This window comes from Aquarana catesbeiana, linkage group LG02 (genome assembly GCF_042186555.1).
Source record: "Aquarana catesbeiana isolate 2022-GZ linkage group LG02, ASM4218655v1, whole genome shotgun sequence".
NCBI classification, from domain to species: Eukaryota; Metazoa; Chordata; class Amphibia; order Anura; family Ranidae; genus Aquarana; species Aquarana catesbeiana.
Window position 1 is genome coordinate 444,348,821 of NC_133325.1, and position 23,847 is coordinate 444,372,667.

At 43.7% G+C, this 23,847-nt stretch overlaps 1 protein-coding gene across 1 annotated transcript in view; it reads left to right on the plus strand.

Annotated features, from left to right (window-relative positions):
• Positions 1–23,847, plus strand: part of LOC141128327 (putative transmembrane protein 244) — a 57,532-nt gene that overhangs the window by 5,711 nt on the left and 27,974 nt on the right. The window contains exons 3-5 of the mRNA XM_073615562.1: positions 4,971–5,044; positions 17,543–17,668; positions 19,398–19,442. Of these exons, the coding sequence (XP_073471663.1) occupies positions 4,971–5,044; positions 17,543–17,668; positions 19,398–19,442 (245 nt within the window). The remainder of the gene's footprint in view (positions 1–4,970; positions 5,045–17,542; positions 17,669–19,397; positions 19,443–23,847) is intronic.

Sequence of the window (23,847 nt, forward strand, 5' to 3'; positions counted from 1 at the left end):
GAAAAAAAAAACAAACTATGAGAACAAAAAAGAACACCCATCCCATCCCACACCCCGAAAACTGAACCACGGGGTGTTTGAGTACCCAAACCAAACTGAAACCAACTCATAAATAGGAGAGATCTCCTAAGGGGGCGGTGTGTAACAAGCGGCACACCTTGGACTTGTTTCTCAACTTAGGGGTACAGGGACTCCATTGCTCCCATTACCTGGAGGTAGTAAGGAGGTTCAGGAACCATTTAAAACACAGGGCACATGTGTAGTTATCAGCTAGCATCTTACACTTAGAGTACTCTAAGGGCACAAACTTAGTTACCGCAGTTTAAAACATAACCTGCATGAAAAAAAAAGGCAACGTTAGTAAAGTAATTAACCATTACTCCTGCTCCAAACCTGGAGACATCACTAATAGGGAAGATATCTCGCCTCCTCCATCTTTGGCTCAGTCCAGGAGTATCAGCGAAGACATCGGATGCATATCAGGGCCTGACCGTGGCCCTCAAGGAGACCAATCCAAACCCACAGTCTCAGCAGCGTGTCCAGAAAGTAAACAGAGGGCAGCCCCAACCCCTCACCCCCCATCCAAACATCCCGCATGGGGATCATGTCTCTTATTACGTCAGTTGGGGGGGATATGATATCTTCAGAGTACAGAGGTTCTGAGTCCTCCAGAGGACAAGAGGGGAAGGGGGGGGAGGCATGGGGCAGCAGCGTACAGTCAAGCGCCGCTGGGTCTTAAGAGAAGAATTAAGTCTTCATGTCAAGGTATCTGGCTGTCCAGCGTCTAGCACCACAATCCCAGGGATCAGCATATCACTGTAACAGTATATAAGGTATCTCCAAGGGGATTGGGGGATTATAAACCCTCTTGCCTCCCGGTCACATGTAAAGGGTAGGATAGTGGAAACAATGGGCTGTCATGCTTACCACCGGACATAGCAGGCGAATTGCTGCAGGGGGGCACTTGTAGTAGTCTTCCAAGGAAAGATCAGTGGCCTCGAGGCAAGGATTCGATCCATCTGGATGCCTCCTCCGGGGAAGTAAAGAACTTGGTAGTTTTGCCATCCACCACTCTGAGTTTCACTGGGAACATCATATTGTATTTGAGCCCCTTAGTACGTAACTGGGCTTTGACCTGGTCGAATGTTCTGCGTTGCCTCTGTGTTTCAACCGAGTAATCGGGGAACAACATGATCTTTACATTTTCATAGTGCAGTTCTCCCACCTTGCGTGCCTCCCTCAATACCAGATTTCGATCTCTAAAATTTAAGAGGCGGAAAATAAATGTACGTGGTGGCGCACCTGGCGGGCCCCGGACCGAAGGCATTCTGTGGGCCCGCTCCACCACAAAGGGGTTGGAAAACTGCGCCTGGGGGAGAATTGTGCGCAGTAAGCGCTCCGTTTAGGCTTCCGGGTCTCGTCCCTCAGCTCCCTCTGGAAGGCCCACCAGTCGCAAGTTGTTTCTGCGATTTCTGTTCTCCTGGTCCTCTGGTCGGGACTCCGGCGCCCTTACTTTAACCTGCAGAGTGTGGAGGGAGACAGTATGGTCTTGAACTGCATCTTCAGCGTCTCCTATTTTTCGCTCCGCCTCCGACAGCCTGTCTCTGTATTTATCCATGTCCCATCTTATTAGACCCATCTCCTGCTGCATCTGTTCTATTTTAGTGGTCAGCGTGGTTTGGCATCCTGTTATTGCCTGCATTAGCGCCTGAAATTGTTCCGATCCTAGTTGAGGCGGCTCAGCGTGCTTCGTTTGGGATGCCATGTTAGTGAGCGCAGCTCCTCTTGTGCCTCGTATCAGCGGCGGTGATTTAGGAGCCGAGTGCTTCTTCCTGTGTGCACCGGAGCTTCCCCTTCGCATGCCCGACTGCACTCACAGCCTTTCCGACAGCACTGGGAAAGTGTAAGTCCCTGAAGACCAGATGATTATGCCTGCCAGGCATGGAGCTCCCGTCCCAAGCGTCCTGCTAGGTCGCCATCTTGACCACGCCCCCAGCTTACTTTTCTTAAAGTGATGTTATACCCAAAAGCAAAGTGTAAGCTGAAGCTTGGTTTCAATGTATTAGTGTATTTAAACCTGCTAGTTCATCTAATGCTCTCCTCCTCCCAGACTGACAATGCTGTCCATAAGAGCCCCCTGTGTTTTTTCATCCAAAATGGGGGCACTCTAATGCAGGTGAGTTACTTGGCAGATCACCAGGTGAAAATAGAGGGGAAAAGCCTAAAAAATTTAAACTAATGCAGCCACCACATCTAATGATTTGGTAAGCTGCAATATATATATTGGGTTTAATATTGCTTTAATCTGTATTAGGACATTCTGATGCTAAAACATACTTCAACCTCTAGATATATATTCTCATTTCTATTCAGATGTCATACCATTAGTAACTTTTGTCTTTTAGGTGTTAAGCCCCGTACACACGATCGGACTTTCCGCCAACAAAACCGTGGAATTTTGTCCAAAGGGCGTTGGCTCAAACTTGTCTTGCATACACATGATCACACAAATGTTGGCCAACAATTATGAACGTAGTGATGTACTAGACGTACGATGTGGTTTTTCAGTTCTTTAGCGCCACCCTTTGGGCTCCTTCTGCTAATTTCGTGTTAGTAGAAGTTTGGTGAGCGTTGATTCGCGCTTTTCTTTTTGCATTTTTCATTTAGTGCTTTTCAGTTTGCGCTTTTCAGTTCGTTTCTGAATGGTTTGTCAACCTGACCTATTTCGGAGTCTGAGGAGATAACGTGTTATATATTATTGGCCTTGGAGTTATTGCTTTGACATTATTTATTTGGTTGAATAATGATTTGATTTGGTATATTTTCTATATTTTTGGATGCATAGAATGCACTATTTGGTTAAGTTCTATTGGCAGATAGCATGTCTAATTTTTTTTTTAATGCACAATAAAAAAATTGTGGAGAATAATACTTGGCTGTAAAATACTTGGCTGATGTAAAATTAACAAGGGACACCAACATAGTTGTATCTTTGATCTTAAAAAATACAGGATAATGGTGTTATAGTAACTTACCCAAATAAAAAAAAATATATATTATTTTTGATATCATTAGAAAAAAAAGCCTTTGAAAATCCGTTTGCAATAACTCCATCAGTATCACCAGCAAAGCAGCTTCATTATTATCCCATTAAAGAAGAAGAGAATTGTGCGCTGCATTTGGAGATTTCATAATTTGCCTCATCACGAATGTTAATTCTCCATTACAAACGCTAGTTTACAAGACCGACCGCTTCTGCTTCCAAGCATGCATGTTTGTACTTTGGACTTTTGTCTGGCGGACTTGTGTACACAAGATCGGAAAATCCAACAACACACATTTGTTGGCGGAACATTTGAAAACATGCTATCCAACAACAATTGTCCGATGGAGCATATACACAGATTTCAGATTTTCCGCCAACAGCCTGACATCGAACATTTCCCGTCTGAAAATCCGATTGTGTGTACAGGGCTTTACACTTTCCCTTATTATATATTTTATATTGTTATAATACAGGATTTATATAGCACCAACAGTTTGTGCAGTGCTTTACAAAATGAAGACAAACATTACAGTTACAATCCAATTCAACACAATAGGAATCAAAGGGCCCTGCTCATTAGAGATTACAATCTAAGGCCCCTTTCACCCGGGACGGATCCATTTTGATGGACTCTGCTAGCTCAGCAGGGGTCGCTCCGGTGATCCCCGCTGTACAGGCCAATGACAGGTCCGTCTCCGCTCACTGCAGAGATGGCCCTTTCAGTGTCCTGCTGTCCTCTATGGGGAGATTGGATGAAACTGGACAGCCTGTCCATTTTTATCCTATCACATCTGATGCGACCCACTGGACGAAAGGGTAAACGTATTGCTATACATCTGTTTTCAGCGGATTTTGTCAGATCGGATGCGCAGGTGGGTGTTAGCGGACACATGTCTGCTGACATCCGCCTCCCCATAGAGAATAATGGGTGGCCCCGATCGGGTCCACCTGAAAAACGGACAGGTAGACTCGATCGGTCCGATCGTGTGAAAGAAGCCTAAGAGGGAGGGTCGAGTAATATAAAAGATAATTACTGTGGGGGGTGAGCCAATGGACAAAGTAAAAACTCAGGGGTTGATTTACTAAAATTGGAGAGGGCAAAATCTGATTCAGCTCTGCATAGAAACCAATCAGCTTCCAGGTTTTGTTGTCAAAGCCTAATTGAACAAGCTGAAGTTAGAAGCTGATTGGTTGCCATGCACACCTGCACCAGATGTTGCACTCTCCAGTTTTAGTAAATCAGCCCCACAGTATATTAGTTATGAGGGACGAGGGCGTGAGAGAACAGGAGGTCTTGGGAGGACCGAAAATGAAGGATTGGGTTGATATTTTATTCTCTGGGTGAGCAAAAGCCAATGGAGAGACTTGCAAAGAGGGGTGGCAGACACTGCACAGTTGGTAAGGTGGATAAGTCTGGCAGCAGCAGCATTCCATTCATGATAGACTGAAGGGGGGATAACCCATGTAAAGGTAAGTCAAGGAGGGAGTTGCAGTAGTCGAGGCAAGAAATCCTTTTGTATTGTGTAGTATATGCAAAAGACATGTATTCGCACTGCGATTATAAATATTATATCCTACCAGCTTGTGTTTGTATTTGCACACCCATTATTGGTGCGATTGTTCCATTGGAGAGTTTTTCAGGTTAAAAAATTGATGGCTTCTTATCTTCAATCTTATTTGCCTTCAAATAAAATATATATATATTTTTTTTTTTTTAATAAAAAAAAGCCTTTTATTGCTTTTGGGTTAAGGCTAGAACCCCCATGACATTTTCTCTCACTTCTTCTCTTGGGAAAGCATTGTCAGCAGGACAGGAAGAGAGGGTAAACCCCTGTGCCCTAGATAGCAGTAAATACACGTTAAATATGCTTAAAGTCTTCTGCTAAATATATGCTTTCTCTCTTTTTTTTTCTTTTGGTTTTAGGATAGAACATTTTGACTGGACAATACCATTCAGACATAGAATTGTACCATCTTTAAAGAGCTCTGAATATCTTGGTGAGTACTGTACTGCTATTATTATGCCACAGTTAGGGTGTAATTCACAAAAAAAAAAAATAAGTCCACACAAACCTTGATTTGCAGCAAATTGGGTTAATCATTGGTGGATGTTTGTTGTAGGAAACCAATTTGCTGTCTTAGGTGAACCGTGAACCTCAGCTCTGTGGACAAAAGGATCCTCCTATACTCATTACCATGTGCATTTACAAACCCCTTCACATTTCTAATGCACAGACTCCAATTCCATAATTTGCAGAGGATGTAGAGATATACTGTATATATTTAAAAAATATTTCATTGTACTTCCCAGTGTAGCTCATGAATATGCATGCCTAGGCATTAAAGGCATTTAAACCACTACTAAATCACAAAATACCAGGTGGATTCTCAAGAATCACCCAGCAAGCCAAGTCTTGGTGTCTGTTCCACTAAACCAGGACAAGAGGTATTTTGTTCACGTTTAATCTCTAGTATTCACACTACACTACTTAAAGCTGACCGTTAAGGTCTGTATTAGGCCTGGGTCACACTAATGCTATTTTAGATGCAATTCGAGTCTCACAGTGAATAAGTTCTCAATGGAACTTATTCACACAACCAATATTGCTCCATTGGAAAGGCACAAATACATAGCATAATACATACATCATATGTAAAAAACATGTGTGTATGCAGTCTTGAAAGCTCGGGGCATTTCAGTGATTGTTCCACCTCATCAGGAGCAGGTGCATACAAAATATCTGTGAAGAAAAAATATATATAAAACGAAAATGGTTTAATAACAGCCCCATTAACAGGGAAAAGAAAAGAGCAAGAGAAGCCAGGAGGAGGGAAAATATCCATCCTCCTACTTACTTGGAGGATCAGAGTGTCAACACGTGATACTGAGTGGATGAGAGCCATCTCGAGTGTCTGTCCCGAGAGTTGTGGTGGTAGGGACGCTGACTGTGCACAGTAATGACTCCATGTGTATTTTTTACTAAAGACAAATCCACTCTGCACTACAAGTACACTGCAAGTGCACTTGGAAGTGCAGTCGCTGTAGATCTGAGGGGAAGATCTGAAATTAGGGGAAGCTGATTTTATCATCCAATCATGGGCTAAAATGCTGTTTTTTTATTTTCCTTGCATGTCCCCCTCAGATCTACAGCAACTGCACTTCCAAGAGCACTTTCAAGTGCACTTGCAGTGCAAAGTGGATTTTCCTTTATTAAATAACCCCCCCAAGTGTCTATAAAATAATGAATATGTGTGGCTGTAGAGAATTGAATGGTGGATAACCATAATTTGTAGACCTATCATGAATGTTGACTAGCCACACATATTCATTATTTTATAGACACTTGGAGTCATTATTGTGCATGATCAGCGACAACAGCATGGACATCCTGATCTCTATGGAGAGCTGTGGGCTATCCTGGGGGTAAAAAGAAGGAAGAGTGAGTAGCGCCACTCCGAGTGCAATATGTCAGTGTAAAAACTTTATGTACTTCAAAGGTAGACTCATATTTGAGTAGTGGCAAACATGCAATTGTAGTGGCAAACAGGCATGCGTGCTCCTTCATCAGGCATGATGAAGGAGCACGCATGCTCCGAACGCGAGCTCAATCACGCCCCCCCTGTTCACAAGTGCCTGACGTGCCTGGTGATATGCCTTGCTGACGTGTCTGCTGTGATACTCTTCAGCCCCGGAGCTACGGACACCACCGGAGCGGCCAGGGACTGATTCATCACCACTGCCCAGCTGGAACCGAGGGAACACCCAGGAACGCTAAAGAACCCTAAAACAAATGCTTGTTTGCCACTACTCAAATGTGAGTCTAATTTTGAAGTAAATTCAAGTTTTTACACTGACATATTGCACTTAGTGTGGTGCTGCTCTCTCTTCCTTCTTCTCATTGATATAGAGTCTCTTCTGCTCTCCTGAGCTGGCTGCCGCTACCAACACTGACCAGAACCTTTAACACAGGTCTGGATCCAGAAGGAAATGGACTTAGCCTCAAAATACTAACTGGAATTTCATTATTGTTTTATATATATCTCACTAGATGCTCCTGCTAGTGCTCCATTCTACCCTCCTTACTGTCTATCCTGGGGGTCCCTACCCAACAAACACTCGAGATGGCTCTCATCCACTCAGTACCGCGTGTTGACACCCGGAGCCTCCATGTAAGTAGGGGGATGGATATTTTTCCTCTTCCTGGCTTCTCTTGCTCTTTTTTTCCCGTTAATGGGGCTAATATATCAGTACAATATCTTTTCAAAACACATTGGCTCAAAAGTACAATAGGTGGAAAATAGAGCAGGTACATGAATGTACGGAGTAAACAACAGACCGTTAACACGTAATGCAGAACTGCCTACAGGTAATGCAGAACTACCTACAAGTTATGACAATAGGTAAAATAAGGTAAAACGGTAGAGTAAAAGAAGAGAACAGCAAACAACAACAAAAACACAAAAGAGCATACTTTGCAAGTTGTACAACATTTTTTCAAAAGGATGAAACCTATCATGTGCTTCTATGACAATATAAAAAGCGGACAAGCTTTTATCCAGACATAGTAGCCAGGGCTACTGATTGATTGGACCATGGGCAAACATTGCCTTTGGGCCCCCCCACCGACTTAAAATCAGGTCAGGCAGCAATTGAGATTGGTTGCCAGAGGTTACAGCATATCATTACTGCTCATTGACTGGATGCTAGAGGTTACAGCAAACATTACGACTCATTAATTAGTTGTTAGAGGTTACAGCACATCATTTCTGCTAACCGATTGGTTGCTAGAGGCTACTGCACATCCTCACCGCTCACTGATTGGTTGCTAGAGGTTACATGCTTACCGCTCACTCATTGGTTGCTAGAGGTTACATGTTTACAGCTCACTCATTGGTTGCTAGAGGTTACACGTTTACTGCTCACTCATTGGTTACTAGAGGTCACAGCACATCAATACAGCTCACTGATTGATTGCTGAAGGTTACAACACATCATCTTCTCACTGCCTGATGTGAGGGGACCCGCCAATAGACAGAAAATTCCTAGAACTTGCTATTAGCAATAAGCAGAGCAGAGCACACACAGCTATGAAGGTTAACTGAGTGCAGCTAGGAACAGAGCCCAATACGAGCAGTATCCCTGAGGACTGACTAACAGAAATAAATGACTAGTTAAGCCACCTGCAGTAGAGCAGTGTGGAGGGGTGAGTTACGTATAGAGTGCAGGGTTAAGGGGTGCACTATGGACAGAGTGCAGGATTTAGGGGTGAGCTGTGTACAGAGTGCAGGATTTAGGGGTGAGCTGTGTATGGAGTGCAGGATTGAGGGGTGAGCTATATACAGGGTGCAGGATTTAGGGGTGACCTGTGTACGGAGTGCAGGATTGAGGGGTGAGCTGTGTACAGAGTGCAGAATCCAGGGGTGAGCTGTGTACAGAGTTTAGGGATGAACTGTGTACAGAGTGCAGGATTGAGGGGTGAGCTATATACAGAGTGCAGGATCTAGGGGTGAGCTGTGTATTGAGTGCAGGATTGAGGGGTTAGCTGTATACATAGTGCAGGATTTAGGAGGATCTGTGTACAGAGTACAGGATTTAGGGGTGATCTGTGTACGGAGTGCAGGATTTAGGGTGGATCTGTGTACAGAGTGCAGGAATTAGGGGGGATCTGTGTACAGAATGTAGGATTTAGGGGAGATCTGTGTATGGAGTGCAGGATTTAGGGGGGATCTGTGTAAAGAGTGCAGGATTTAGGGGGATCTGTGTACGGAGTGCAGGATTTAGGGGGGATCTGTGTATGGAGTGCAGGATTTAGGGGGGATCTGTGTACGGAGTGCAGGATTTAGGGTTGTGTACATCCAAGTCCCCCCCCCCCCCAGCACAGAGCTCTCCTCTCCCCAGATTCCAGTTTGGAGCTTACCCCCGTCAATACACAGCATTTCTCTGGCATCAATCCCCCCCCTTTCAGTACTGAGCACATCCGGAGTCCTCACCAGCTAAATAAAGTCAGAGTGTGGCTGCAGAAGAGCAGCTGTAACTTACTGAATGTCCGTGGCTTGGAGCAGCTTCTGCCTGTGTAGATCTCCTGCCCCCCCCCCCCCGGTCCGAGATCGAGAATATGTTTTTCAGAGCAGGGAGGGATGTGAACGGATGCCGGGAAGAGAGCACTGTCACTTGTAAATACAGAAGCAGTGCTCCTGTATTTACAAGTGACAATAATGGGCAGCTCAGCAACCAGTGCCAGATTCCGGAGGTGGAGGAACTCCGGCTGAAAAAAAGCTGGCGGGCAGCACAGACTCCAGAGCCCCGGGGCCTTTCCTCTACCCATGTCTACACGGGCACTGATGAGCCAGGCAGCAACCAGAAAGTGTTCTTTAACCCTTAAGTTCTGCCCTAAGCCCATGGCTTTTGGCCCACCTAGAAACACCCCTGTCTGTGGCTAAATGAGTGTGTTTGAAGTTGGCAGTTACCTTTTTTGGGGGAAGATGGCCTTCGTCCCTTGCGGTGGCTTGGCTGGAGCATCCTTTTTTTGTGTCTCCCTGTTGAAACATAAAAAAGGCAATAAGTACAAAATAGAAATAAATGTCCAAAAACATGACCAAATTAGAATCTTCATATATGCTTTATATTTACCTTCATCTTTGGAATCCTAAGTCATACAAACAAAGATTTTCTATTCTTATATAGAATTCTATATAGCTACTTTGAGCAAGAACATATACAGACAGCTAATTTACACATATACATATTATTTAGATACAACTATTGCTTACTTTTTTTAAGGATATGATGTATGTGCTCCAGCTGGTCTTGTTCTCGATGTTTAAGATCGCACCATCGTTTCCGGATTTGATCCTTTGATCGGTCCACCGAAAATTCTTTCTTCAAAACAACGATTACCTTCTCCAAAATGCAGTCTTTTCGACTGTTGGGCCTCTGATAATTCTGCAGATTGCAATCGTAATTGTACTTCTCCAGAATGCGCACCATCTCCACCATCTCACCCTTGCTCAACAGTGTGGCTTTTCCCCTCTTATGAGCTCCACCACCGCGGGGCTGGCTGCAACTCGGCGAATCCGCCATGTCCGCCGTGTGTGTCGCATGCAGGATAGGAGAGGTGTTCACTCCCCAGCGTCGTGACACACATGAGAGCGGAGTTGGACGCATGCGCAGTGTATATTAAGTCAGAACACACGTTCGAAGGAACGATCTGTGAGTGGAGGACGATCAATCAGCAACGTGCGAAAGGTGGAAAAAAACGAAGGTACAATTGGAAATTGGGGCATAGGTGGTTAGTGGTCTATACTGGTTAGATTGGGGCTGACATGGAGGATTAATGGGCTATACTGCTTAGATTGAGGCCTATATTTGGACCAGCTTATGGGTTAGGCCAGACATTATGGTTTGTCTTGTGTTCTGTCTTGCAAGCATCATATCATGAATGACAAGTCACATCACCGGACTTTCTGCCCCATTTTATTGATATGTACCGGCAGCTGCCCTGTCTATGGCGGGTTAAGAGCAAAGACTACTCTAATAAAAAACTAAGGTTGGCAGGATTGGAGAAACTGGCCCAACTGTGCAAACCAGTTTACCCCAAGGCAGACCCCAGCCATGTCTGCCAAAAGATTGCTAACCTCCGTACCACCTTTAAAATGTAGCTTAACGGGGGGCGTGGCCCAATGTGATCGAGGCAGCACGTATCTCTCCACAGCTCCGTGTATCCTGACATAATCCGCTGCTTTGGAGCGTCTTAACCCGGCCATAAGCAGGACCAGCTTCTGGGGGAAGGTCAGAGGAACGCGGGGATGCAGTCATCTGCTTCTAAAAAGCCACAGAAGCTCACAAAGATCAGCGCCAGACCCGCTCCACCAAGGAGATGGACCGAGACTCCGCCCCCCGCCATCTTGTCTTCACGGACAGCCGAGGAGCGTGCCACACACACACAACAGGCCAAGATGGCGCAGATAGGGAACGCAGTGGAGCTGAGTGCTGACACTGACCCAGCAGATGACCAGCTGTGGACAGCTGAGGCGATCACAAGGCCAATCCTGGAGGCCATTAACGCTAGTAAGTCAGAGTTAATGGGGAGAATAGACCACTTGTCATCTGAATGCACATTAACCAGACATGACCTGGACAAAAATAGAGGCAGACTTAACACGGTTGAAGACACGTCCCACACACAGAGTACCCATATTGATGAGTTCCGTGACCTGTTGCCCTCCCTTCAGCGTAGAGCAGACGATGAAGAAGACTGCCAGAGAAGGAACAATATCAGGGGGGTGGACCTGCCAGAAGGAGCGGAAGGAGACAGACCAGTACTATTTGCTGTTCAAAAATCTACTCTCACTGAAAGATTTACCCCCCCACTTACGTAGTGGAAAGAGCGCATAGGGTCCCTACTGGTGAAAGACCCCCAGGAGCCTTCCCCAGACCATTTTTGCTCAGGTTCATGAACTACAGAGACAGGGACATGATATTGGCACAATCCAGGAAAAGTACAGAGCTGAAGCACGAAAATGCCAAGGTAATGCTGTTCCCTGACTTTTCAGCTGCCACACAGCAACAACGTCGCTCCTTTAATGATGTACGCAGAAGGCTCTGTGAAAAGGAGGTACAGTACAGCATGCTATACCCAAGCAGACTCAGGGTACAACACAAAGGCAACGTAAACTTCTGTGATAATCCTGCAGAAGCGTGCGACTGGCTGGATAAGGAACTTTCCTAACTACAGTCTGCTTAAATACACTCATGGTCTGCAGGAGGTAAGAGCAAGGAAGACTCAGGATTCTGATTGCACCCGTTGTGCAGGTTATGAATAGCTGCCACTGAACCCACACAAGGTTTTCTAGGACACATATGCAGAAGAAATGTTACTTGATCATTTAAAGGCAACACTTCACAGAGGCCATTAAGGTATACCCAGCAAAAGTCTTGTCCCGGTAATGGAAGGGTGTATGCCAAATCCAACATAGGCTGGATGCACAAGCGCGCTGGAGCTTCCCGCCGGGATCGAGGGGAAGGAAAAGGTATACTCTTTTAAGGGGCTGCCATTATATTCCTGACATTTTATGGCTCTTTTCTGTTTGACCCCTAATTCCAGGGGCTTTTATATTTTCTCCTGAACCATTTGTTTCATGCGGAGTATCATCTTTTTCTGGCCGTTTTATCCCATTTTTATTTTTGGTCTACTCTCTTTTTCTAATTTTTTAAAAATTTTTATTTTTCAATTCTATACAATGTGCCTTCAGGTTCTAAGGGCAAAAGGTTACTCTTGTAGCTTCATATAGTAGGTAAAGGCCTCCAACAGGGTTAGTGATTCCACTGGCCCTTATACATGTTTCAGCGTAAACTGATTTGCTTCAACGCTCCACCATGTGTACTGATAGGAGCACATGGAAGCTGAGATACCACCGAATAGACTCTGCCAGACTTTTGATCGATGCGGCCGAAACTCACCACAAGTTTTTGTTTCTTGGTTTTTGGGATGAAGCGACATGCCAGAACTTTTTGTGTTTTTTCGTTTTTGTTTTTTTTTTCTGGTATACTAGTGGGGGGGGGGGGGAGACATAGGTTTACCTGTCACAGCTCATATATTTGATACTACTCTAGGATTTAGTATTCCAGAATGCATTCAATTGGAAATGGTCATCAATGCAAAGGAGGGAGGAGTTTCATCCAAATACTGTAATGACATCCATACCGATGAAGCTGAAAAATGGCAGACAAATTAAGCATTGTATCTTGGAACGTTAGAGGCCTGAATCATATATTCAAAAGGGCCTCTGTGTTCCAATACTTAAAGCAGGCAAAACCACATATAATGTTTTTGCAGGAGACACATCTGGATGGAAGCAGGGTGATGACTCTGCGTAAACCGTGGATACAGAGAGCCTTGCACTCTACTTATTCCACCTTTGCCAGAGGCGTATCCATGCTTGTAAGCAAGGCAATCCCATGCAATGTCCACCAAGTTATAATTGATCCTGATGGAAGATATGTGGTGGTGATAATGAATGTGTATTATTGTCGGTTGTTACTGGTAAATATCTACATGCCTCCTCCATTTCAGGCTCAGTTGTTATATGACATGCTGACCCGACTGGCCCAGTTTTTGCACCTTCCCCTGCTCCTGATGGGAGATTTCAATGCCGTCTTGGGTGCAGCATTGGATTCTTCCAATCCTGGTAGGATAAGTTCGGCTGACCTAAATGGGTGGGCATCAATTGCTGGTTTGGTTGAGCTGTGGAGATGGAAACATCCAACATCTAATGCTACTCTCATGTGTCACTGACACACAGATCTGCAGAATTGATCTGGTTTTTGGCAATAATAATATTTTTAAATATGTGGAAAGTATTGGGTATTTAGCAGGTGGGGATCAGGTTTCGGATCACAATCCCCTTTGTCTCACCCTGTCCTTTCCGACCGAGGCGAGAAAGGGAAGCTGGCGCCTCTCTGTTGGTTGGTTACAAAATGAACAAGTGGCAGCCCAAATAGAGGAAAAGATAAAGACTTACTGGTCTACTAATGTAGATACCGTAGAACCACCAATGGTATGGGATGCCTTTAAGGCGGTAACTAGAGGTGAATGTATATCAGCCATAAAAACAGCGAGAGTCAATGAGAATGAGGAATTAAATACTTTAAAACAGAACGAGAGGCAGTGTGCGGAAGCTCATGCGGGATCCCCTACCAGGGCCTCGTATGAGAAGCTGCTGGAGGCGAGAAGGCGCCTTTCTCTACATATTAATAGTCTGAGGAGCTCTGAATTGACAAAAACTGCACACACAGTGTTCGCAGAAGGGGACAAGAATTGTAAGCTCCTGACCATGTTGGTGGCAGACCAACGACCCATCACTCATATCCCTGTCATCAGGGATGGGCGAGGTAATATGGTCACCGATCCATCTGACATTATGAAGGAGTTTATTGATTTCTTCTCATCCTTATACTCACCCGTCCCCGAATATGACTTAGAAACAATGCACTCGATGTTAGCGGGGTTACCTGTTCCGAAACCGACTGAAGAAGACTCTGATATATTAGAAGCTAAGATAACAATCAAGGAAATACAGGCAGCAATATTCGTCTTTCCGCCCAACAAGGCCCCTGGGCCGGACGGGTTTCCCGTAGATTTTTACAAAGCAAATGTAGAACAGCTGGCAATACGACTCAACTGGTTACTAGAATACTGCTTAGACAAATCCTCCCTACCAAACTCCATGTTGGAGGCATACATGATCCTCTTACTGAAACCAGGGAAAGACCCGACGGACTGTGCATCATATCGCCCCATAGCACTTTTAAATACAGACTTTAAGATTCTAACTAAACTATTAGCGACCAGATTGGCTACGGTCATCCCATCAATAGTCAATATCGACCAGACGGGTTTCATGCCGGGAAAATCGACGGATACAAACCTTAGGAGACTTTTCACCCACATGCAGCTACCGCCCACAGACTCAGATACCAGAATTGTAGTATCGATTGATATAGAAAAAGCCTTCGACTCTGTCGATTGGAACTATATGTTTAAGGTTTTGGAGGTTATGGGATTCGGTCCACAATTTAGAAAATGGATATCTATGCTGTACAGGAATCCCAAAGTGGCCATAAGACTGGGGTCAGCGGTGTCTGACTTTTTTGAGGTGGGCAGAGGCACCAGGCAGGGTTGCCCGTTGTCCCCATTCCTTTTTGCCTTTGTAATGGAGCCCTTGGCCATAGCTCTGAGGTCCTCCGGTGATGTACGGGCAATAAAAGTGGGAACAATTCATGAAACCTTGGCCCTATATGCTGACAACATACTACTATTCATTGAATTTACTCCCACTGCTCACATTTCTCAAACAGAAAGTGCATGCCTGGATGAAATTACCTCTGTCCTTGGTGGGTAGAATCAGCCTTCTTAAAATGAAGGCCCTCCCAGTAATTTTATACTTTCTCAGACATGCCCCAGTGTGGATCCCAAAAACATACTTCAAACAAATAGAAAGAATAGTAGAATCATTCCTCTGGGCGCCTAAACCCCCTAGGATAGGGTCCAAAGTGCTGCAGGAGCTGGGTGACCAGGGAGGGTTGGCTCTGCCAGATTGGCATAAATATTACCTGGCTGGGCAAAAGGTATTAGCCCATCGATGGCTTATATCAGATGATGGGGATGCTGCCACAATTTTAGAGGCGGCCCATCTGGTGTCCTATGAAAGCTTGCGTCTGGCCTTGTTCAAGGGTACCAAATCAGACTTGCCAATCACCCTAACGATGCTAGCCACAATTAGAGCATGGGGTCTAGTGGTTAAATTAGCATCTCCCAGTTACCAACGGATCTCCCCATCTTCTTCATTATGGATGAACCACACACTGTCTCAATTCTATAAATTGCCAGATCCAATGATTTGGGCAGTCAAAGGAATTAAAACACTTAAAGATATCACATCCTATGGTGAACTTCTGACTTTTCCCCAACTAAAGACCAGACATGACTTACCTAACTCCTATCTATTCCGGTATCTTCAGCTCAGGCACGCCTACCAGAAGCAGTTCAAAGAGTTTCGAGTGGAATCCCTGCCCTCAACACTTGAATCCATGCTATCAGAGAAGGACTTGACCAAAACTCTCTCACTGTCATACAAAGAATTTTTTAAAACAACACCTAAGGCAGTAACTAACTGTAGAAATAAATGGGAGGCAGAAGTTCCAGACATACAGGGTGAGGATTGGGATGACTTATGGACCCAGCCATTCAGACACTTAGTTTCAGCAAGGGATAAACTGATACAATTTAAATTTTTACATAGAAGCTGCTACACACCGGCCAGGCTTGCCAAGATATATGGAAATGACTCGGCAAAGTGCTGGAGATGTTCGTTCTCTCCAGCTAACGCTGAACACATATTCTGGTCGTGTCCGCCAATTCAGGATTTTTGGAAAGAAATCACACAGTGTATCTCAGCTCGTTTGTCGTTGCCCATTCCAATGACAGTAAAAGTATGCTTGCTGGGGTTGGTGGAAGAGGTGGTCCCGACGAGGGCTCTCAGAACGTTACTCACCATCCTCTTGTTCTATGGCAAAAAGGCCATTCCCTCTTAAATGGAAAAACACCAATGCTCCAGAGATTAGTTTCTGGAAAAAGTTGATTAACACTATGTTACCATTTTATAAATCCGCATACAGGGCAAGGGGGTGTGGAAAAAAGTTTGACAAAATATGGAAGGCCCGGTGTGAATCTGACACTACGGTGGGATAGGGGATGAGTACCTTAAAATATCTTTTTAAAGAGTGAGTTACAAATGGGCATGCCATACGATAAAGTGATGTTATTAAGGTGACATTTCTACTGACAAAAATGAGGGTGTGAAGATTAGTAATATATTATTACAACAAAGTATTTAGTGATGACCAGATGTAACATCGATGACAATGTATCACTGTTATAATTGAGCTGTGACAGGGCGGGAGGCGGGAGGAGGGGGGGAATCGGGAAGTTGGAGTGTTTATACAAGAGGTAGGTGACTATGTTAGTCAGGATAGTCATGTCCAGCCCTGCGTGGCAGGTTATTCTGGGTATTTGTCACGTTGCCATAACCCAGGTGTCTGTATGCTTTGATAAAAATGTTCAATAAAAAGAAATTTAAAAAAAAAAAAAAAAGGTAGCTTAACAAGATTCGGGAATTGGAGAGGTCAGGAGCAGCAGCAGATGACATCTATGTACTGAGGCGCTGGTACTATGACAGCCTGCGGTTTCTGACAGACAAGCTCATAACAAAGACCTCATTACCAGCTATTCTAAGTCAGCTAACTATAGTTCAAAGGCCCTTGCAGTGCATTATTATTACCATCAACAGAGGGCAGACAAGTTGCCCCATTATTGTGCCAGCACTGTGAATAGTTTGAGTTTACCTTGAACCCTGTCTGACCTGAACCTGAAGCTCACCTCTATTGAAGAACAGTCATTTACGTTTACTGCACCTAAAAATGTCTAAACCAGGGGTCTCTAAACTTTCTAGGCAAAGGACTAGTTTACTGTTGTTCAGACTTTGGGAGGGTCGGATTGTGACAAATGAAAGTAGAAAATGCCTTAGATTTGGTGATCAGAGGTGGTAAAAAAAAATACATAACGCCGCCTGTGGGCAGTAGAAGGAGGAACAGTGCTGCATCATTGGTATTAGTGGGAAGAATAATTTCCATAGTTGGTGTCAGTGGGAGGAATGGTGCCCAACTGTTGGTATTAGTGGGGGGAATAGAGCCCGATCCTTGGTATCAGAGGGAGGAATAGTGCCTTATCATTGGTATTAGTGGGAGTAGTAATGCCCAATTATTGGTATTATTAGGAGGAATAGTGCCCCATCATTGGTATTGTACTAAGCCTTTTCCCACTTTGCAAATTTTTCCAGCCGACCCCTTTTACAGTAGTAATTGTTGCAATATGAATCTGTAGAAGTTATCGAAGTCTCAGAAATTTTCATCTCATTGTATTTTTACTATATCCACAGTGCAAGTGATTTCAGCGGAAGTAACATTTTTCTGCAGTGGCCTTCTGTTTGTGCCAGTTGTTGGTTCAAGAGTGTGGGATTACTCAGCCACAGTAACCTTTCTTCACATCATTATTTGCTGCATTGGTAGGTAATCAACGCTATAATTTTCTTACTGGATTGTCCTCAGAAATATATTGATCAGCGTAAAAAAATAACAGGTGAATTGTTAAATGTTCCAAAAATTTGAAATCATTTAATTTCTTTCAATTTATTTACCCCCTTTTCCAGAAGATGATTCTTATTGTTTTTGATTTAGATCAGCTTGAGTTGGTTTTTCTGTATTGGTATTGTCAAATATTTTGCACTTTTTAAAGGACAAACGTTTTTTTTTTCCAGGAAAATTGAAATAGTAATGTGTCCCACACTTGCCTTTCCAAATATAAAGGACAATTTCTTGATATCCTGTAACTTGGAAGCAAGTTCGAACAAATAATGATGAGCAAAACATGCATGGGTTAGATTCACGTTCAGGGAACTCATCATAAAAATTGCACACTGTTCTCAATGGGGTTGGCATTAACAATTTTATTTTTTTCTGTAAAAAAAATGGTGGACCAGCATCAGCTAAACAGCAACAGACGTTGTTGCTTACACAGACAAAAAGGTAGTCCTAATCAGCACTGTGGGGTCGAGTCACTTTGAATATAAAAGTTGGTACATAAAAAAATTTAACCTACTACAATGCAATTCACAGTAATGTAGCACTGCTGCCTCTAAACAGCATAGTGAATACAGCGGGGTACACTCCCCTCTCTGTAGTGCACCAAACTAAAAATCACTGTAATGTAACAGTGGAAATATACAGCAATGAATATAACACATACACATAAGTTTGCTGTTTGAGTAATCCCCAAACAGGTACATTTTGCTGCAACTGCAACCCGGTGGCAAACCCAAACCTTCTGCCTACTAGCAACTAATGTTTGTTGACGTACCTGTAATAGTTAAAAGTAAATCATAAATGCATGTGACTTTTCACACAGCTACAATAAAAGGCCTGAGAAGAGTGAGAAGTGATATGTTCAAACAGGGCCGGAGCTACCACTAGGCAAACTAGGCAGCCGCCTAGGGTGCACTGCTTCCTAGGGCACCCGGCCACTGGTGTTCCTACTCTCTTCTCTCTGCAGCAAGCAACTGAGTCTCAGCATCAGCAGGCAGCCACCTCTCTGTTTGCACATAGTGTCAGAGGTGCATCGCCTGGCGGAGGACTGTGTCTGTGTCCTGACATCCGAATGAATGGAAGCAGCAAACATTAATTGATGGGCACTGGTAGGCTGCATTGATGGGCGCTGGTGGGCTGCATTTGATGGGCGCTAGTGAGGCTGCATTGATGGGCGCTGGTGAGGCTGCATTGATTGGCGCCGGTGAGGCTGCATTGATGGGCGCTGGTAGGCTGCATTGATAGGCGCTGGTAGGCTGCATTGATGGGCGCTGGTGAGGCTGCATTTGATGGGCACTGGTGAGGCTACATTTGATGGGTGCTGGTGGGCTGCATTTGATGGGCGCTTGTGGGCTGTATTTGATGGGCTCTTCATTAGGAAGGTGGGGTATACATGGGCATGACAAAGGGGATAGAGTCAGGGTTTGGAGCCAAGGAGGAAGGGGGGGGTGGTGGCAAAATTAGGTTTAGTCTAGGGTGTCGAAAAAAAGTTTATTCACTGAGAAATTTCAACACCTAAACAGTAGTTCTACCTACAAAAAAATAACCTAGAGTTCTGTGGGGAAAATTGTACAATTTTGTGCTTTGCTTGTAGGTTGATGTGAAAATATGTTACACTGTTGATAATACTGTTTTTATCTCTCACATCTGTAGTTACACAAGAATTTCCTGGGATGTGGCAATGGTGGTTGCAAATAGGTAATTCTAGTATTTTCTTCACATCTTCTGGTTATGGGCATATTTCACTGCTTGCATTTAAAAATCAATGAATGGAGGAGGTGGACCTTTCAATCATATATCCGTCCTCCATTCATAGATATTGTTTCATTGTGCTGATTTATTTTTCAACAAACGTTAGGCTTTAAACTATCTGAATTTAACCTGGTATCAGTCTTTTGCAATCTACTATACAGCAGAACTTAAAGTTGTTGTAAATCTCAGTCATAGATTCGGAGCAAAGCACTGACTGTATATCTGTAGTGTTTACTTGTCTCTCTCTAAAGCTCCAAGTGTAACTTTTCTCTGGTGCTTCGTTCCTCTGTTATCAGCACGAGTCACTTCTGACAAGTTTTCCTGACACATGAGATAAATTTGTGTTGGGAGGGAGGGGCAGGGGCAGAGTTTAGAACAAAGCTTGTCTATGCAGAACACAGTTTTTCTGCTGTGTGAAGGGGGGGGGGTGTTTCTTTCCTCCAATCAGCTCTCACACACTGTTACTGCATCCCCTCCGCCCTCTGTGCTCCTGACAGATGAAGAAAGATTGTAGGGATGTAGGGAAGAGAAGACAGCAGATAAACAAGTAACACCTATGAAGGATGATGTCATCTGAGGCTGTTCACTTCACTGGGTATATGTGAGGGTTTACAACCAAGGAGGAAGGATAGGGGGAAGGGGAAGCATTAGGGAAGGAAGTGGGGGGAGCCAGTCCAGTAGACTTGTGTGCTGAGGTTCAAGGAGCGATGCTGATAGGAGCAAAGAGTGACAGAGCAATAAATTCATTAGTATGCATCTTCTCCTTTCACTGTCCAGTCACAGTTCTCCTTACCAACCCACTCCCAACCTGTAAAGCCGTGTACACACGACCGGACTTTTCCACCGTACTGGTCCGATGGAAGAAATCCGTCGGACAATCCAACCGTGTATGGGCTTTATCGGACCTTCAGCTGACTTTTTCTGTCGAAAATCAGACGGACTTTAGATTTAGAACATGTTTCAAATCTTTCCGACGGACTCGAGTCCGGTCGAAAAATCAGTTAGTCTGTATGCTAGTCCGACGGACAAAAAAGGATGCAAGGGCAGCTACTGGCTACTGGCTATGAACTTCCTTATTCTAGTCCCTTCGTACGTCATCACGTTCAAACCAATGGACTTTCAACTGAACTTTAGTCCGTTCGTGTGTGGGCAAGTCCGGTCGTTCGAAAGTCCATCGTAACTCCATCGAAAGTCCGTCGGAAAGACCGTCAGACCTTTGATGCTGAAAAGTCCGCTCATGTGTATGCGGCATAAGTGAAATTATTTGTTTAAAGAAAGAATAGTCTCTAGAAGGTTATGTTGCTAGGGAAAGAAATCTGATTTGTCCATCCAATGTTCCAGGGCTGTAAAAAGAAGGGGACAAATCTGATCTGGCTGTTATGCACAGCATAGGGTGAGGCAATACTCTCAGACACAATAATGAGGCTCATTGTCATTTATTCCATTTATAAACTTGCCAAGTATGAGATCTTTCATTTCAGACTGAAAACTCAACTTTTCACAGATGGTATACAGTACTATTATTATTATAATTATTATTATTATTATTATTAATAATAATAAAAAAATATATACAAATTGTGCTTGTGTATTGTGGGAAAAATATAGTACATTAATAAGATACGAGTTTTGGATAGAGCTGAGCTAGTAGCTTTTTATATAGTTTGAGGATTTTGATGTTATAGAGGCACGTCACCCTTATAATTTTTTTACAAATACTGTAGCTGCTGCCTTTCAAACAGGTACTTACCAGTTTCTGGAGTCCAGTGCTGACTTCCAACAGCCAGTTCTTCTCACTGCTGCAGGTGTTGCCAACGTCAGTATTTTAACTGCCAGCCAGTAAAAAACTGTCACTTTTCTCCTGCCAGTAAATGCCAGTAACAGTAAAAGGTTGCCAGTAAAAAATATGGTGCTGGCCGAGATGATCCGAGTACCTGCTACAATGTGTTCAGGGGGCGCCGGTGTGGCGGAAGCGGTGCCCGAGTTGGTCGTGTGATGTCATGGTACAAGGAAGCTGAGCGGAGCAGCTGGAGCCTTATGTGCAGGTCTGCAAGACGGGAGCAAGGCAAGCCGGGAGCGGGACTGTCAGTGCTGTTTGGACTGGAGTGGACTGAAGGGACCATCTGGTGCGAAGAGAGGCTGTCAATGTAACTTAGGAGGGGACATGTCATATCGGTGAGGTGTTATCATCTGTGCTGCTGCACACTGCTGTCAGTGTCACTGTTAGAGTCAATTTCATGTGTGTGTGCCTGCCCATTCTAAGGCCTGGTTCACTCTAACGCTGCGTACACATGGTCGGAATTTCCAACAAGAAATGTTCGATGGGAGCGTGTGTAGACAATTCCAATGCACAAAATTCCACGCATGCTCTGAATCAAGTACGAGACGGAAGCGCTCGTTCTGGTAAAACTAGCATTCGTAATGGAGATAGCACATTCGTCACGCTGCAAATTTTAAAATCTTTTAATGCAGGTCATTCTCTTCTTCTTTATAATGCTAGAATAATTAAGTTGTTTTGCTGCTGATATTCACACACAGTTCTGACAAACTGATTTCTTTATTATTTCTCGTGATCTCCTGAATAATATTAGTTATTTTTTTCGCCAGATCTCCATAATAATGTTTTGTATTTATTTTTATAGTGTTTTTTTTATCAAGATCTCCTGTTTTTTTTTTTTTCTAGTGATCTCCATAATATATATATTTTTTTGCCGACACCACCGCTAACATCACAATACTATTAAACACCTTATAGTTGTAATAGTATGACCCTGAGTTGGGGGGTGGGACTATGTGGATGTGTTTCCCATCAATTGCCCCTCCGCAGTAGGGAAAGTCCCACCGCTGGGCAAATTGAGATGCCACAGTCTGCCATTCCTGTGGCGCTGAAGGAAACTGTGGGGTCAAATAAGAAAATGAAGAATTAGTAATTTTGCACATAAACATTGCAAGCAGATTAGACACAAACATTCTTGGCCAACATCAGTATATAAAGTATACTTATCAGATTCCTCACCCTCTCTGATGGCCCATTGTAAAAATTTTAGGGGGGGGGGGTGTTTTGGATAGGTAACCCTCTCCACTTCATTGAGAGCTGAATGCATAAATAATGTGTGTTACTTTGGCCAGCCCCTCCTTACTTACACTATTGGCAGCCCACTGGACAGGTAAGAAGTGTCATAATCCAAAAATATGAATATGCACTGTCAAATTGAAGCACATTTTTACATTCTGCAATTAACTATCAAGATAATAGGAGAACAAAACTTTAAACAGTACCATTTGAAAGTATTCAGGCAGGCCCTTTCACTACATGCTTTGGTGAATTCATCCACAAAAGAGGTAGGTATAGTGTGTATGGGTTTGGTAAAGTCAGCAGATAGAGGATTGGTACCAGTTGACTTAGCGGTTGGGGGGGAAGGAGGGTACAAAATGATTTTGGGAATCCAAAAAAAAGCCCCTTGCACTCTGGCTGAATTTAAGGACACAAATAACATTTGTACACATTTTAGAAGGTATGGAGAGTGTGAAGCCTCACTGTACAAATCAAGCAAAGTATATATGTACCATTGTCCAAATTAATTGAGGAGAAAATTTTGGGAGTACGGACCCCACCCCCGACTTACCAAAGCAGAAATAGCAAGTGGACTATTGTGGTACAAAAAGTGTAGCTAATTATACAAATTACTGATAAAAATTTCACAAGATTTATTTATACAAAAATAGCAAAAGAAAAGCAACAAGACATATAGTTAAAAGGTTCAGATGACATGATATTTCGACATATTTTGCGGTTTTACCGCTTCATCAGGGCAATACATCTGTAAAAATATATCAAAATACAAAATACAAAGAATAAATACCATATACAAAATTTCATACAGTTATATAATGGGGGAGGTGAAATAAAGTGATGGAACTGCTTACCCAAACCTCAGGGGGGTGTGCAGCAACGAGGTAACGTAACCTTGTCTAACATTTTAGAGGGCGTTTAGAGTAAAGCAGTACAATGGAGCTGAGAAAATACATTGTTAAGTGACTAGGCTAGGTGTGTATGGGCCCAGAATAGCATGCTGGGTAGGTTAGTGAAGGCAAATATGCATGAAGGACAAAAAAAGGAAGTTTAAAAACTTCCAGCATGCATGAGAACAAAGGGGACATTCACAGCATATGCCAATCATGGTAATTAGGGAATGATGAAAGAAATACAATACATTAGCAAACATTAAATACATGGAATGTGATGTTAAAGGAGAAATCTTACCCTCATATAGTCCTTCTGCAGGACCTGAATGATGGCAGAACAGGTCTCTGGAATAATGATGCCCAGAGCTTGGGGGGAGATGCCTGT